Below are 16,526 nucleotides of genomic sequence, written 5' to 3'. Positions count from 1 at the left end.
GGGCACCAGGACGCCTGCAGGGAGGGAAGGAGGGAGGGATGGAGAGGGAGCGGGAGCGTGGGCTCAGCGGAGGACGCAGAGCATCCCGGGCTGGCTGAGGGCATCGTTGTGCAGCCTCGGCACGGCATCAGCCCCGCTGACGGCACGGTGCTCCTCCCGCAGCCTGACGGCACCAGCGCACCCCTGGAGATAGTCCTGCTGAGCAAGGTGTCCACGGGGTGCCCTAGCATCATCCAGTTGTTGGAGTGGGCTGAGCTCTCCACCTGCATCTGGATGGTGATGGAGCGCCCGGAGCACTCCCAGGACCTCTCCCGCTTCATTCGGGCACGGGGCTTCCTGTCCGAGGAGGTGGCGCGGGAGCTGTTCCAGCAGGTCCTGGAGGCCGTGTGGCACTGCACCATCTGCGGGGTCCTGCACAGGGACATCAAACCAGAGAACGTCATCATCGACCTGTGCACGGGACAGGCCAAGCTGATTGACTTCGGCTGTGGCACCTATCTCCAGGAGGCAGCATACACCAGCTTTGCAGGTGAGCCCAGCCAGGGCTTTGCCCCCACTCCCAGCATCTGGTGGCCCAGCATGTCAGGGCCCAAGCTTGGGCCTTCCCAGGGTTTCCCAGGGCTGCCCTCTTGCAAGCCCAGGTTTGTGCACGAGTCCCAGGTGCTGCTGGCGAGAAGGCAGCGGCTCACACAGCGTGCCCAGGGATGCTGGGGCGAGGCTCTGGGAGCAGGCAGCGTTCCCCTGATGGACTGTGTGTGTATTCTGTAGGAACAGCAGCCTACAGCCCCCCGGAGTGGAAGGACTTCGGCTGGTACTACGGCGAGCCAGCTACCATCTGGTCTCTGGGCATCGTGTTGCACCAGATGGTCTGCGGGGAGCACCCGTTCAGCAGGGGCCGAAGTATCAGCTGGGGCCAGCTCCCGCTGCCAGAACGGCTCTCTCCAGGTGCATCCTCATCTCTGCGGCACGGGGGGGAAGAGCAGCGCTGGGAGACAGCGGCGGGCTCATGAGCTCCTGCTCTGGCAGCTGCTGGGGAGGTGGCACACATCCCACTCTCCTCCCAGGCAGAGAATGCATGGGGAAGCTTAGGCTGAGCTCTGAGCATATCCAGCATAGCCTGGGCGTGCTCAGGAATAGTGAGGCAAAGCAGACAGGAGCCTTCTTCAACTGACTGGTGCTTTCTGCTTCCTCTCCGCAGACTGCCAAGGACTCATCCGGTGGTGTTTATCCGTGCACTCCATGGACAGGCCATCCTTGGAAGACCTGTTCAGTGATCCTTGGGTGCAGGATATTCATCAGCCGTAGAAGAAGGGAGAGAGCCACACAGCCCATTGGATTCACTGGCCTGGTAAGTGGCAGCTCCACACAAATCCCTTGGCAATAAAAATCCAAGGAACGCAGCCTTTTTTGTCATGCCCGTGTCACGGAGCAGGGGCCATGGGATGGGAACACGCAGCTCTCTCATGTGCTGGAGCTGAGCTGCTCTTGCCAGCACTGCTGGCCACCACGAAAGCTGCTTTTGCTTGTCCTGCTCGGCGCACTTCAGCTGGGGCCCTGGGCAGAACACTGACAGCCTGGTCTCTCCCACCCCCAGGGAAGAAGGAGCCCCCAGAGGAGCTGCACCAGGTGGGGCTGCTGCTGGAGACACAGAGGATGACGTGGAGGATGACAAGATCTCCCTCGACCTGGCCCCTGGTAAGCTGAAGACGATGCACTGGGATTTGGGCACCTGCTTCAGAGCCAGGCTCCAGAGCCAACGTGCAGATGAGTCCACAGGCAGGGAGATGCTCCCACACGTGGGCATTGCACAGCCTGGCTGGGCACTGAAGGCTCCCTACCCGCTCTGCTGGGGCAGGTGCAGCTCATTCTTCAGTGGGCTGCCAAGCTGATTTTTAGCTGGGCTGGATCCCGAATGGGAGCAGCAGCCCCAGGCCCTAGCAGCAACCCCCAGCAGGCAGTGAGCCCTGGGCTGGGGCTGGAGCTGGGGGCAGCCACCCTGACCAAAACAAACCCCCATGGGGGGAGCAGAGGTGGGACTCCAGAAGCTGTGCAGCAGCAGGTTTGTTTGGTAGGGAAGGGCTTGGGCTGCTCCACTGCCCTTGTTTGCCCTGGGTTACCATTATTTTGGGGGAGCAATGAAGGGGGAAGGGAGAAACCTTGGTTTCCCCCAGCTGTGAGTGGGTTTTTCCCTGGCATGGAGGGGTCAGTCCTTCCTTGAGCTCCTGACAGTGATAATGTTGTAACTTTTTTCTTGTTTCCACCTTTGGTTTGTAATCTCATTATTTTGCTGTTTGGTTTTTAAAGGAATAACTCTCACTGTTGTCTGGTCTGGATGGAGCAGTGCTGGGACCAGCTGCAAAATGGCTCAGATGTGCCCTTGGAGAGAGGTGAGGACATCCTTTGGGAGCAACTTTTCTTCCAGCAGCAGATGCCATGAGGTGGATCCCCATCTTCTCAGCAGGGGTGGGATGAGGGCTCTGGGGAGATGGCAGCGAGCACAGGAGCATCCTGCTCTGGGCAGCTGCTGAGGAGGTGGCTCTGCCATGGCTGGCTGGAGGCTGGGCACATGTCCTGCCCTCCTGCTCTCCTCCCAAAGGCAGCAGTGATGGGGAGGTTTGGGCACAGCTCTGAGCTCAGCCAGCATGGCCTGGGCACTGCAGGCAGTTGGGACAAGGGGGACAGGAGCCTTCAGCTGACGGGCAGTTTCTGGTTTCTCTCCTTCCAGCAGGGCTCTGCGGATGCTGAGGCTGCTCTGGGCTCTGCCAGGGCTCTGCTGGGGCTCAGCCCTGAGCACGGCTGGGCCTGCTCTGCCCTCCCATTGCTCTGACAGCTCTGCATCAGACGAGCCTGTTCTGAGCACACCGACGGAGCTTTCTGCTTGTGCAGGTGAGTGAGACTCTCCCGCAGGCCCAGAGATTGCAGTGAGGGATACACATCCAATTGGCAAGAACCCCAACACTCCACAGTCCCAGCTGAACACCTGTATGTCCACAGGATGTTTTGTCTGTCCCACTCTTCCTTCCTTTTGTGTTGGAATTGTGCAATTGCACTTTCTTCCTCCTCTAGAAGTGCCACAAGTGAGCCAAACCTGGCGAGTGGGCTGTGTTCCTGAGGCAGTGCAGTCTGGAGTTGATGGATGAAGAATTCCCCTTCTTGACTTCCAAACCAGAGCAAAAAGCTGTAAGTGGGACTTTGCATTTTTAAGAAAGCACTGACAATTTCAAAGGGAATGCACAGCTTGTTCGCAGGGTGAGAAGGAAGGACATTTTCTTAATGGGATGGGGATCAGCAGAATCTGGATTCCCAGTCCTGCTCGGAGCTGGCAGGGCACAATCAATTTCCTATTGCTTCAACCACAATTTAAAATAACTTAATATTGGAAACAAAGTCCAGAATCTATTAAAAAAAAGGCTGCTGAGGGTCAGTAAGATAGATCCATGCTGTCGGCACATTGACAGTAAATAACTGAGTACTCTTTTACAAAAGATCAGTTACCTCTTGATGCAAAGTTACAGAAGATTTTACACTACACACCTGAGTTTTGTTTTTATCTTTCATATTTCATCTAGGCTTTTTTCTTTTTTTTTCTCTTTTTTTTTTCCTTAAACCAGGAAACCTGTCCTAAAAAGAAATGTCCTTTGCTCCTGGTTTTCATGTGAAGCAGCTCCCTTCCCTCTGGCCCCAGGGCTTGGGGCACTGTCAGCACCTGGTGCTTCAGCCACTGCTTCTGCTGGCATTGAGAGCAACAACCAGATTGTGGCTGATCCCGAGGGAGCAGCAGCAGGGCCTGGAGCTGATCCCTGAGTCTGGGGCAGGGCTGGACAAATGACCTCGCAGCAGCAGCAGCAGCAGCAGCAGCAGCAGGAAATGGAGCTGACTTTGAGCACAGCCCCTGCCACTCTTGCCTCCTGTTTGCAGTGGTGTCACAGCAGCCTGAGGCACCTGGGAGCCCTCAGTGCCAGCAGGGACTTGAGATGGCAGGCCCTGGGCTCCTGCAGGTTGTGCAAGGAACGGAGCTGGGCACTCCCTGTCCATATGGAGCTTGCAGATGGAAAAGGCTGCTGTGCCCAGGCAGCTCCAAGGGCAGAGAAATGAGGCTCTCAAGCACTTGATCTGGGCCAGTTCCACAGTCCTGGGCAGCAGCCAGCGAGCAGAGGGGGAACAGAGGGCACAGCAAGAGGGACAAAAGCAGTCAAGTGCAGAGACTGGAGAGAGCCAGACCTGGCAGAAGGAACAGCTGCTTCCTTGCACTCTTGAAGAAAGCTCTTGGCTGTTTCAGAGCACTGAAAGGCGTGAAGGGCAGAGAGGAGGTGACACCAAGCAATGTTCCTGTTTTCACACCCTCCCCTCTCAGTGTCCCAGAAGGAATTGGATGAACTGTATTCTTCTCTCATAGTCCTCTTGTTCATCATGAGCAGCTTAGCACCAGGAGCTAAAGGGCCTGAAGCCTCAGGCCTCAAGAGCTGACCAAGAGGGAACTTTCTGAGCAAATTAATGCTGCTAACATGGACCAGGCTGAATGGAGCAGATAAAATCCTGGAATTCTAGAATCCTTTCTGTTGAAAAAGACCTTTGAACTCATCAAGTCCAGCGTTCACCCAGCACTGTCAGCCCAGCACTAAACCACATCCCTGAAGTGCCAAGGCCTGAACAAGAGGCCTGACTGAGGCCTGAACAACAGGCCTGAGCCAAAGGTGACCTCTCGATGAACCTTCCAACCTAAGGTTATCTTTGTATCCACTCATTAACAAAACATGCATGATCATTAGCATTGTGATAGATGTATCCACTAATTAGTGAATCATGTATTGACTTTTCTGTATTTAGAAGCTAAACAAGGCCATGAAATCCAACATCTGGCCTGGTTTGGGGGTGTATGGTCAAAGTCAAATCCCTTGGTTCCTCCTTGAGCCCTGGCCAGGCTTTGGGAGAATCCAAGAGGAGAATGAATCCAGATGTTCCTGCACTGGAAGTGCTGTCAGTTTGTTTGTTCAGCACTCTCCAAGCTGGGCTCTCTCCCAGCGAGGTTGGAAGCGTCACCTGTGGCTGGACACAGCTGCAGGAATTCCCAGTGTCCAGAGTGGCTCTGCAGTCCTTGGCTGTGACAGCTTCCCCAGCTGATGTGTGGGGCTGGGTGATGGTAAAGTCTGAGGGTAACTGGTGATGGATCTTTCTAAATCCCTTCAGGCAATCTTTGGTAGGAATGATTGGGTGCATTGCTGAGCTTCTCCTGTTGTGATTCTCTGCTGCTCTGAACTATAGGAAATTGCACTGATTCCTTCAGTTGGTGTCTGTGTCTTTGGTGCTGGCCCTGCCCACTGGCAAAACAACATTGGCATAGTCTGTCCAGATCACAGCAAAATGTCACTTTTTAAATATTAATGTAAGGAATTGGTCCCATCCAAGATTCCTGGTTGGGAAGACCTTCCCTATAGTTGGCTGGCTCTGGAGTGGGCTGAGATCAGAGCACTGTGTGAGCAATGGGGAAGTCAGCTAAAAGAAGCTGATCTGCTGGATGTATTAAAATGCATCCAACATTGCATAAGGAAAAAGGAAAAGATCTTGTGGGTTTGGGAAGATGAGGATAAATTTTGTTAACAGTATATTGGAAAAAGCACCAACAGAAGGAACAATTGGTTTTGGAATGCTCCCACATGGAGCAACAAAAGTTTTTAATTCTGAGCTTAGATTTCTTTGTGCAAGTGAAATAATAGAATAAATAAATATATATATATCATTAAAATTATATGTAAAAATATAATAAAATAAGTATGTATGTATATATATATATAGATATAGATACAAAGAAAATAATAATGTGAAATAATGCTGACAGTTTGTTACCTTTTGCTGCTCAGGGATGTAACACTAAATACCCTACAGAAAATGTTTGGCCAGGACCTGAATGTCAGTGAGAAAATTGACGAGTTTGTTTATAATGAATAAAGGAGGATGGGATGAAATTGGCTATTTTTATAGGGTTTTCTGATTCTGTGATATGGAATGCTTTGTCTGTTACTGTGAGAAATAAAGTGATTAAGGCTGCTGGGTTTATCATATACCGCACTATCCACAAGCTGTAGGATTTGTAGAGTGGATAGAGGATTTGTTAAAAGAGCAGATGAAAAAATGAGGAGATGGGAACCTGTCCTGATGGAGAACCCCTTACAGGTCCACTCCAGAAGCTGCATGGCTGGACCTTTATGCTTTAGATTTAATGAGGATAAATCAGAAGGAAATGAGAGTTATCAATACCAAAACAGGAATTCAGATTCCTCCAGAACACTTTGGTTTGATAACTGCTCACTGCAGCTTGGCCTTGCAAAGTGTTCATGTCATGGGAGGAGAAATCGCTACAAATAATGAAGAAGAAATTAAATTCTGGTTAACAATACTGAACAAGATTTGATTATGCCACCCCATGACAGGGTAGGACAATTACTGATAATACAGTTTTAAAAACAGTTGTGAAAAAAGGAGATCCACCTCAAATCACTACTGCTTGTGGAGATAAAGTGTTTGGATCCAGCAGTCCTAATAATGGAGCCAAGGTGTGGGTCCAGAGGCCAAATGGCCCTCCTGAGCCAGCTGAAGGAACAGCTCTGGGGAAAGACAACACAGTTTTAATCCTGAAACCTGGGCAGGAACAATGAGAATATGTCCCTGCAGCCAAGTGTTCTATGGGAGAACAAGTAGATGTTATAGGATGTTGTTTCACAGATTCTGCCAGACCAAATCTCTCTGTTTGCCCCAACGTTCCCTTTGGAAAATGCTCTGATCCACAGGGCTCCATGTGAAGGCTGATGTGACCCTGAGTGCCTTCCACAGGAATTCCAGCCAGGAGCCTGGAGCACCTCAAGGACTGGGACCTGGCAGCTCTCCAGCCAAAGGGGAAAGGACCCCACCAAGCCTTGTTACCCACAGACACCGTGGTGAAGCTGAACAGCAAAGGACCTTGGGGGCATTATTGTGGAATTAAAAAGGAGCCAGCTCCATGGACCATGGAATTATTGTTCCTGACCTGAATGAGATTGAGGAAAAAGAGTGAATAACCTTGTCACTAAAGTACTGCTTATGTCTGTAAGTTGTATCTTGATAGTCAACCAGAATCTTTGTTTGCCAGTAACACCTCTGGAGTTTCATCAAGGGATTAGTCATGAAAATACTTGCGAAATTATAAAGATCAAAGTAGCCAAAGTACTCATTGTAACTAATTGCTGGGTATGTTCTCAACTAATGTTGGGAGGAACAGGATTCCCTTGGAGGGCCCACGCTACTCTGGCAGAACTCTGTCAATGGGCTCTGACTTGTAACAGAGCCAGTGAAGGGATAATTAAAGAAAACTGTGCTGTGGAACAAAGGAATACATTTATCAATTTTACAGGATTCACTAGGATTTGCCTTCAGGAGAAACTTACCCTGTTACAGTTAGAGGCCACAATGTGAATGGCATTCTGTGCTTGAACATCACTCACAATGTCAATAGAGCTTGGGGTGCTGGAGCTGCTCAGGGTCAGTGTTACACCACTCTCAGCTGCAGTGCCACCCTTTTGGCTACTTTGGCAACAACCACAGGGAAGAGCTGGGGCCAAGGGAACATTTTCCACCCAAAGAGTGCCTTTGATTTCAGAAAGCCAAAGATTCTGGTTCACCCTCTGTCCCATGTACATTGCTTTGCCCTGTAGAGTTTATGTTAAGGAGCTAAATCGATTATTAGAAGAAATATCAAATGATACTGCTAAAATATTGAATAGCACCTCCTATGAGCTCCAACAAACACAAATTGGAGCTCTACAGAACTACATGGCCTTGGATTATCTGCTTTCTGTCCAGGGAGGAACCTGTGCTATTCTAGGACAGGAATGTTGCACTTGTATCAGTGATGGGTTTGAGTCCAACAGTCAGGAATGACCTTGATAGAAAGAGCAGTAGAAGAGTGGCAGAAAGAGGAAAATTCTCCCTGGTAGGATTGACTTCATGGCTGCCAAATTGGAGGCTGCTGTGAAATGCATTTGTGGCAGTGACTGTAATCATTGCAGTGTGTGCACTTGGTGTGTTATGATTCCATGTTAGAGTTGTTGTGACACTTTGTGCTGAAAAATGGAGCACTGAGACTTGTCTGAAAAGAGACACAGTCTCAAGAAAAAAAGGAGAATTCATAAATAACATAGAGAATAGCAACTAATTAGGCATGTTTTGAAAGGAATGTTAATCATAGCTCTGAGTAATGAACTTGAACAGCACTGAATTGAAGATCAAGAGACAATGCCATTACGCCAAATACTTAAATCTAAGGTTCTGTTATTAAAACAATTATTATGAAGATTGACGTTCATCTGTAGGTCAAGGGACTGATTGAAGAACTAAGGCCTGAGCAACAGGCCTTGAGCCAAAGCTATCTCTAGATGAACCTTCCAACTACAGGTTGTATTTGTATCTGGTCATTAATGAAACATTATTAGTAATATGATCTATGTATCTGTTCACTGGTGAAACCTGGTTTTACCTTTCTGTATTTAGAAACTGGACAAGGCCATATCTGGTTTTGTTTGAGGGAGTAGGATCAAAGTCAACTCCCTTGGTTCCTCCTGGAGCCCTGGCCAGGCTTTGGGGAATCCAAGAGGAGAATGAATCCAGATGTTCCTGCACTGGAAGTGCTGTCAGTTTGTTTGTTCAGCACTATCCAAGCTGGGCTCTCTCCCAGCGAGGTTGGAAGCCTCACCTGTGGCTGGACACAGCTGCAGGAATTCCCAGTGTCCAGAGTGGCTCTGCAGTCCTTGGCTGTGACAGCTTCCCCAGCTGATGTGTGGGTCTGGGTGATGGTCAAGTCTGAGGATAACTGGTGATGGATCCTTCTAAATCATTATAGGCAATCTTTGGTAGAGATGACTGAGTGCATTGTTGATCTTATCCTTTTGTAATCCTTTGCTAATGATTCTTTGCAAATGATTCTGTAGGGCTGAGCATATCCTTTTGTTCTTCTTTGCAGTTGTGTGTTATAATAAATTACACTGTTCCCTCAATTGGTGTCTGTCTTTGGTACTGACACTGCCCACAAGCAAAACAGACACTGAGGGCCCCATAGAACCAAAGGGGCATTGTGACACTGCAGGGCCTCGTGTAACCCAGGGGACCATGGTGACACTGTGAGGCTTAAAGGAACCAAGGTGCCATTGTGACACTGCAGGGCGTCATGAAGATAAGGAGACCATTGTGACATTGCAAGGCCTCATGAACCAAGGTGCCATTGTGACATCATGGGGCCCTTACCAACCAAGGGACACTGTGACACTGTGGGGGCCCATGGAATAAGGGAGATCATTGTGACTCTCTGGGGCTCCATGGAACCATTCTGACACTGCAGGGACTTGTATAACCAAGGGTCCATTGTTTTCTTCTTCCTGGCACTGCCCAGTCCAGCCTCTCCCTACCTCTGCCCCAGCCCAGCAGAGCAGCCCAGTCCTATCTGGCCCTGCAGCAAGAATGGGAAGCAATGGAGGTCAGGGACAGTGACTCTGTGTCTGGAATGCTCAGGAGATCCTCAGCTCTGGCATCTCTTGCAGCCCCAGGACAGCCCCACTGCCCAGGACAGCAGCAGAGAGTTTGCCCCGGGGCTCCTCAGGCAGCTCCTGCTGCCCCAGCTCTTGCCAGGACTCCTGTGCACACACACAAGGGCTCCTGCTCTTCTCCTGGCACATCCCAGCTGCCCACAGAGCCTTTCCCAGGGGATCACGGCTGTGCTGGCCTGAGCAGCCATTGCTGCAGCCCCTGCCCTGCTCCCCACAGCCCCACAGAGCTGGGGGTGCTGCTCTGCAGAGCACGGGGGCTGTGCTGCCCGGGGCCATGGGCTGCCTCTGCTGGGCTCTGCTGCTCCAGCTGGGACACACAGGCAGCTGATGGTGCTCCCTGCACTCAGCCCTCCCACACGAGCTCTGCTGGGGCCATGGAAGCTGCTCAGAGCTGCCTGCCTTGTTCCAGGCCTGCCAGATGGCCTTGGGGCTGCCCTGGATCCTCCTCTGGAAGTTCCCTGAGGCTCAGAGGAGGCACTGCCCACACTCCTTTCCCTGTCCCTGCTGTGTCCCCTGGGGCTGCAGAGCTCTTGTGGGTCACAGCAGACATTCAGTCCTTTATCTCTGGGTGACTCTGATGCCTGGAACAGGCTACCTGAAACAGAGGCCAAAACAATTAGGTGTATAAAAAGTGGAAAAAATTTATTCAAGTCCTTCAAGGTATATTCGGGCAAGCAATGTCTCCCTCAGGGACTAAACCCAACATGGACACCAGGTCAGAAGCTCTTCACCTTTTATAAGTTTTGCCTTATTAGCATATTGGTCCCTAATTCTCTAATCACACCTTCAGGCGATGACACTGACCACCCCAGGCCCTGCTCCCCCCTTCCCACTGTTGTTTAGATATTTTCTGGCCCTAGGGTAATGAATATGTCCTTGAATCTCTGTCCCAAAAGCTTTGTTTTGGTTAAATGTGTTGGGAACAGAGGTTTTCTGCATTCTGTAAGAGCACAGAGCTACACGAAGTTACAGACATATGAAGAGAAAAAACCCCAAAATTATTAAGGCATCATTGTGACCCCAGGGATATCCCAGACCATGTCACTTCATGCTCAGGATATGCAGTGGGGGGAAGAAGGAGGAAGGGGGGACGTTTGGAGGGATGGTTTTTGTCTTCCAAAGTCACTGTTCTGTGGGATGGAGCCCTGCTCTCCTGGAGGTGCTGAACAGCTGCCCAGCCCTGGGAAGGGCTGAAGGAATTCCTTCTTTTGCTTTGCTCATGTGGTGCCTTTTGCTTTCCCTGTTAAAGTGCCTTGATCTCAACCCACTCCAGTTTTTACCCTCCCATCTCTCTTCCTGATCCCACTGGTGGGGAGTGACTGAGGGGCTGTGAGGTGCTGCCTGGGTTGAAACAAGACACCAATTGTCTGTGCTTTGCTTTGCAATATTTCAGAGCAAGTGTGTGTTTTATTCACCTCAAGAAGTGTAACAAAAGTTTCCCAACAGCTTCTAAGAGATAGAAATGCCAAACATATTTAAAGGGTTTATGGATAACTTTAAAAAACTTGCATGACAATGAGCCTGGAAATCACAGATGCTTATTTTACTCAATGCTTAATGGGTACTAAATTTACTCAAGCATTAATGCTTAAGAGAGCTCTTGTGATTTACTGTGAAGAAATATTCAGGGATCTCTTAGAGAGCTCTGTTCTTCCTAATTTGCTTTACTGGGTTCTTCTTCTACTTTTACATGTTTATAATTTGAAAGTTATAAAATATACATTGTCTTTTGGACATAGGTAAAAAGGTTAAAGTAGGTAAATCCAACTAGTTTTCCATTCTGACTTTCAAGAAATTTCAGTGTCAGAGTTTGTGAATGACAGTAAATTCACTGTCATTCTGAAGAATTAATTGTTAAATTAATACTGGAGGCTGTCACATGCAGCCTCATTCAGAGTCATTGCTTGTAGATGGCACACATTAAATCCTTATATTGAAAGATTTTAAGATCCCACTATTACATTTTAGAGGAATCTCCTGTTCCAGAGTCATGACAAAGTTCTAACAGATGAATTACATGAAATGTTATCATTTGGATCTCCAAGCAGGATGGAATTGACTTCTCCACGCTGATATGAAATGTTTCAGAGTAGTTTACAGAACCAGAGAATCATGGAACCCCAGAACAGTTTGGGTTGGGAGGGACCTTGAAGCCCATCCAGTGCCACCCCCTGCCATGGGCAGGGACACCTTCCACTATTCCAGGCTGCTCCAAGCCCCAGTGTCCAACCTGGCCTTGGACACTTGCAGGGATCCAGGGGCAGCCACAGCTTCTCTGGGCACCCTGTGCCAGGGCCTCCCCACCCTCCCACGGAACAAGTCCTTCCCAAGAGCCCATCCAAGCCCTCCGAAATGGGAGTATTCACCATCACTTCCTCTTGCAATTTCCCAGTTTCAAATGGAGCTGTGTGAACGTTTCAGCCTTTTTTTGAAATTGTGTTCCAACATCTCATCTCTGGAGTTCTTTCCTTTGCCTTCTGAACTGTGGGAGTTCTCCTCTGTTTTATTCTGCATTCTAAAGGGGCAAATGATGGAATTCTCAACTCTGGTGGAAGGAAAACCTTTTTCCCAATGAGCCCAGTATTTGCACACCACAGTTCTTGACCCTAAAGTTGGGGTTGCACATGTTCCATGTGCAAGAGCCTCTGCATTTTTCAGTGGACCCTCTATCCTGATTTAAGAAGGGAATTCTCTGCTGAGTGTGCAATTATTAGAATTAATAGACACCAAAAAATGATTTTTTTGACAGAAAAAGGATTTTTTTGAATAGTTTCCACAATCATTTCTACCTTGTAATTATTTACAAACAAATTTCAGCCTGCAGCGATGCCTTCTACAACTTTACAGCTGTGCATGATGTGCAAACACAGTTTTTAAAGCTGTGGCACATGCACTGATTGCTTTTGCAGCCCCTGATGTGTCCCTGCGAGAGGCTGTGTGACAGCTCTGTCACCGCCGTCTTTGCACACTGCTGTCCCAGCTGGTTCCAGCCGGTTTGCAGCTGGTTCTGAGCCCCGCTAGCCCGCCGCTGTCCTGGGGCTGCTGGGGAGTGGCCCGTGGGGACAGCAGCGCCTTGCAGGCTCCTTTGTGACGTGTGGCTGCGTGTGCCCAGAGCCCATTGTGACACCTGGGGACACGGCGTGAGCAGGAGGCTATAAAAGGGCACCGAGAGCCCGGGGGTGCCACTGCCAGGAGAGAGAGCTGCTCTATCAGGAGACAGCATCTTCCGCAGTAGCGAAGTGTCACAGCGTGACAGAGATGGCGACAAGTGAGAAGAGCACCGTGGGCGTCCAGCCCGAGAAGAAGTGGCTGCGATTCCCTGGGAGGCAGAAGGTGAGGGATGCGCTCGGGCTTGGGGCCAGGCTTGCGGGCACGGAGGGAGCTGCTGTGCCAGGGGGCCGTTTGCACCGCAGAGGGCCAGCTGGTCCTCATCCTTCTCCTGCTCCGTGCAGCTGTCCAACTGCGAGTCACGGGCAGCCCCGCAGGAAGCTGAGGAGCACCGTGACTCCTGTGCTGCCTCTGTGGCGCAGGCGGCAGCAGCAGAGAGCCGGGCAGCCCCGCACAGCCCCAGGGGCCGCGGCCAGGCTCTGCTGCGCTCGCTGCGGCGCGGCTCCCGTGCCATCCTGAGCGGGATGGCGGCTGTGATCCGGCGACGCGGCCAGCAGCCGGGGACACGGCGGCCCCCGCATCAGGGCACGGGGACAGGGACGGCAGCAGCAGCCCCCGCACTGGGGCCGGAGAGCCGGGCAGCTGCCCCGCACAGCCCCTGCTGTCCCCCCAGCCCGGAGCCCGGCCAGCTGGAAGCTCTGGGTGGGCAGGGGGCAGGGGCAGCAGCGGGGGCTGTGCTGACAGAATTAGGGATTAAAGAGAAGTCCTGTGTCATCTTGGATGAAGACTGGCGAGGGGAACATGAATGAGACTCAAGCTGCAGAAGTGGAGAAGAGAGGCCTCCTGTGAGGCCCCGTGAGGCATGGGCAGAGCACAGGAACCTTCATCCATGACCAGCCACAGGCCAAGGCCCAGCTCTGCCCAGCAGAGCCCCTCACAGCAAGGAAAAGGCCTCAACTCAATACCCAGTTATGCACCAGTGCCCACCAAGCCCCTTGCCCAGCCAGCTGGAAGATCTCGGTGGGCAGGGGGCAGGGGCAGGGGCAGAGCCATGCCTGTCAGGGGCACCAACCACAGAGGGATCCAGCTCTGAGGAGCTCAGGTGTGTGTGCAGTTTGCCAGGGCTGTCCACAGTGTGGGCAGAGATCACACACCTGAGCTGGAGCACTGAGGAGGAGAGAGCCTCAGGGTCCCTCCCAGGTGAGGCATGGCCTGAAGATGAAGAGCTGAGCAGCAAAACTGGGGAAGAGAGTGGCTCAGGCTCCTTGCCATGTTGGTCATGGGCTGAAGACACAGCTGAGCTGGAGCAGTGAGGCAGAGAGTGGCTCAGGGTCTCTCCCATTAGAGGCCTGGGCCGAAGACAGAGACCTGAGTGGGAACGCTGACGAGGACAGTGGCTCTGTGTCCCTCCCAAGTGACTTGTGGCCAGAATGCAGCCACCCAGCCTGGAGGATAGAGGATGACAGACAATGCCTCAGGGTCCCTTCTACAGGACATTCCAGATGGCACTTGAGGACAGCAATTCCTAGAGTGGCACAGGTTGTCCCAGGCATCCCTCACAGCTCTTGGCATGCAACTGGCAGGCTTGGCATGGAGAGGTTCCCTTCCCCAAAAAGTCTGGTTCAAAGGCACCTTCACCACTCTGGCAAGGCCCCAAAGAAAGAACCTGTTTCTCTTCTTTGTGACATGGATGTGACCAGGAAACAAGACGTGCCAAAGCAAGTCAGGGTTCTGGTCTGAGTAACCAAACCCTGACATTGGCTGTGACATTTCCAATGACCTGGACAAGACCATTGAAGGCACCCTCAGTCATGTTGCAGATGCCACCAAGTTGGGTGGCAATGTCCATCTGCTGCAGGGCCAGGAGGCTTAAGACTGAGGTGCCATTGTACTTGCTACCTCAAGAACTTGAGGAGCAAAAGTAAGAGAATTTATTAGACTTAAATTCTGTAGGTTAAAATAGGGCTAGATGTTAGTAGAGGTCTCTTCTAGAATTAAGGATAATTGGATAAAGACGCTCTCATGCCCTCTTTTCCTGTTTAATTAAGAAACAAAAAAATAATTAATCATTAATAAAAATTACTAACTAACTAAATTCATTAAAATTAAACCCTAATAACTGAATTAACTAAATTAATTAATTAAACAAGGTAAAGAGTTCTGAAGGTTTAAACTAGACATTAGTTGGGAAAGAAAACTGCTAGATAGCTCTTTTTTTTCTAATAGATAATATTTTTTAGCATTTGGCCTGGAATATGTTCCTCTGGAATATGTTCCTCAGGCAGTTGAGCTGTAGCTCTTGCTCAGTTAGAACAGGTTCTGTAAGATACTTTTATTGAAATAAAATGATGGAACTGACAAATCAGAAGTGCTTGTTGTTTTCATTGTGCTGTAGTCATTGATTTGGGGGAAACTGCTGAAGGCCGAAGCCTTTTGGTCTCTGGGGCGTTGCAGTGTGTGCTGTGTGGGGCAGAGGAGAAAGGCGCTGCCTGGGGTGGGAGGGATGCAGGGACACCAAGTGCTTGTGACTTGTGCCACAAGGCCTTGGTCTGATGCAAAAGCTCCTTTTCTTGCGTCCACTTCTCCTCCTAGAGAGCTACCCTGGTGCAGAGATCATTCTGTAGGATCTCTGCAGGGAGGAGAGCTCTCAGCCATGCCAAGGAGATTTTCCAGAACTCTCTGTTCTGCAGGCCAGCAGCTGCCAGGCTGTTTTGTGGAACTCGCTGTGAGGCACACGGGGATTTTCCTGCCAGGACATTGGATCCCACTGGCTGTGTCAGGTGCCTGCAGAGGTGCTGCAGAACTCAAATGCATTTGCAAATGCAGCTTTTGCAGTCTGGCTGAAAATCTCCTGAGACAAGGAGCCTGAGAGGACACGTGCTTGGCCACATGCATTGTGCAGCTGAAAGCTCCAGGATGCCACAATGTGCCACGCTGGACACTGCCTGGCATTGGGGCTGATAGCAAAGCAGATGCTTGCTTTGTCTTTGCAGTCTCCAGCTGCTGCTCCCTCCCAAGTCAGCAATTCCCAGGAGACAGATGTGTGCAGAGCTACCTGAGCTCCCTGAGCAGGCCTGGCAGGAGCTGCAGCACACAGGGTGGCAACCCAGCCTGGCGAGGCTGTGAATCTCTTGGTGCTCCCACAGAGGGGACTGCTGTGGGCTGAAAGGCTCTGTGTTTGCCAGGGGGTTCCAAAGGAAAAGGGAAGATCCTCCCGAGCTCAGGCCAAGGGCAGCTGCAGCCCACTGAGGTGGGTGATGAGCACCTCACAGCTGCAGTCCTTCATTCCCGTGCATTTCCCTGCCTGGTCCATATGCCCAGTTTCCTGTGGCCAACAGGAGCTCCTGTATTTATAATCTGAATGTCCTCCACGTCACCAGAGGTTTTGCAGATGAAGCAGAGCACCCTGTTCAGTCTCACCACTGCTCCTCCTTTTGAACTCCCTGCCTTGCCTGGAGCTCTTGCCTGAGGCATCCTTCCAATCAGCTGTGACAAACTGGAGTGAAGCCAAGCACCAGCCAGGCTGCCTTTATTACTCTGGGCTTCAATTCCTCTGCTGATTTGGTGTCGTGGCAGTGTCCTGACTCTGCTGGGCCTGGCTGGCAGCAACCTCTCTGCTCGGTTTCTCTGGAGCACTTGGTGTGGAAGGTGTAAGTCGTGTAAGGCAGGTGGCCAGTACAGATTCCTGAACACAGGGGTGGAACAGAAAAGCAAATGAAGTGCCATAGAAGTGGCTCAAGCAGTTTAGATTGATGTCAATTATTCCTTTTTACATCATATCTCTGTAGCTTACAGGGACAAACACAAAACTGGGGCTGAAATATCAAGAGGGAATTTATGTTCATGATT

At 50.8% G+C, this 16,526-nt stretch overlaps 1 protein-coding gene across 1 annotated transcript; it reads left to right on the top strand.

Annotated features, from left to right (window-relative positions):
* The first annotated feature begins 38 nt into the window (after positions 1-38).
* LOC146420123 (serine/threonine-protein kinase pim-1-like) lies at positions 39-1,010 on the top strand. Its single transcript, XM_085048619.1, has 3 exons — positions 39-80; positions 163-529; positions 769-1,010. The coding sequence occupies exons 1-3, from the start codon at positions 39-41 to the stop codon at positions 1,008-1,010; spliced, it is 651 nt and encodes a 216-aa protein (XP_084904745.1).
* Positions 1,011-16,526: the final 15,516 nt, after the last annotated feature.

This window comes from Lichenostomus cassidix, unplaced genomic scaffold, assembly GCF_008360975.1.
Source record: "Lichenostomus cassidix isolate B80296 unplaced genomic scaffold, HeHo_3.0 HiC_scaffold_886, whole genome shotgun sequence".
In the NCBI taxonomy this organism is placed as follows: domain Eukaryota; kingdom Metazoa; phylum Chordata; class Aves; order Passeriformes; family Meliphagidae; genus Lichenostomus; species Lichenostomus cassidix.
The sequence above is the reverse complement of the archived record's forward strand: the minus strand, read 5'-3'. Positions and strand labels throughout refer to the sequence as shown.

What these genes read in the sequence shown, in the direction of transcription:
- LOC146420123 (XM_085048619.1), top strand. Translation starts at nt 39, where the DNA reads ATGGAGAGGGAGCGGGAGCGTGGGCTCAGCGGAGGACGCAGA. An exon ending in GGCTCAGCGGAGGACGCAGA is followed by an intron (nt 81 to 162) that starts GCATCCCGGGCT and finishes CTCCTCCCGCAG; the next exon opens with CCTGACGGCACCAGCGCACC. An exon ending in AGCATACACCAGCTTTGCAG is followed by an intron (nt 530 to 768) that starts GTGAGCCCAGCC and finishes TGTATTCTGTAG; the next exon opens with GAACAGCAGCCTACAGCCCC.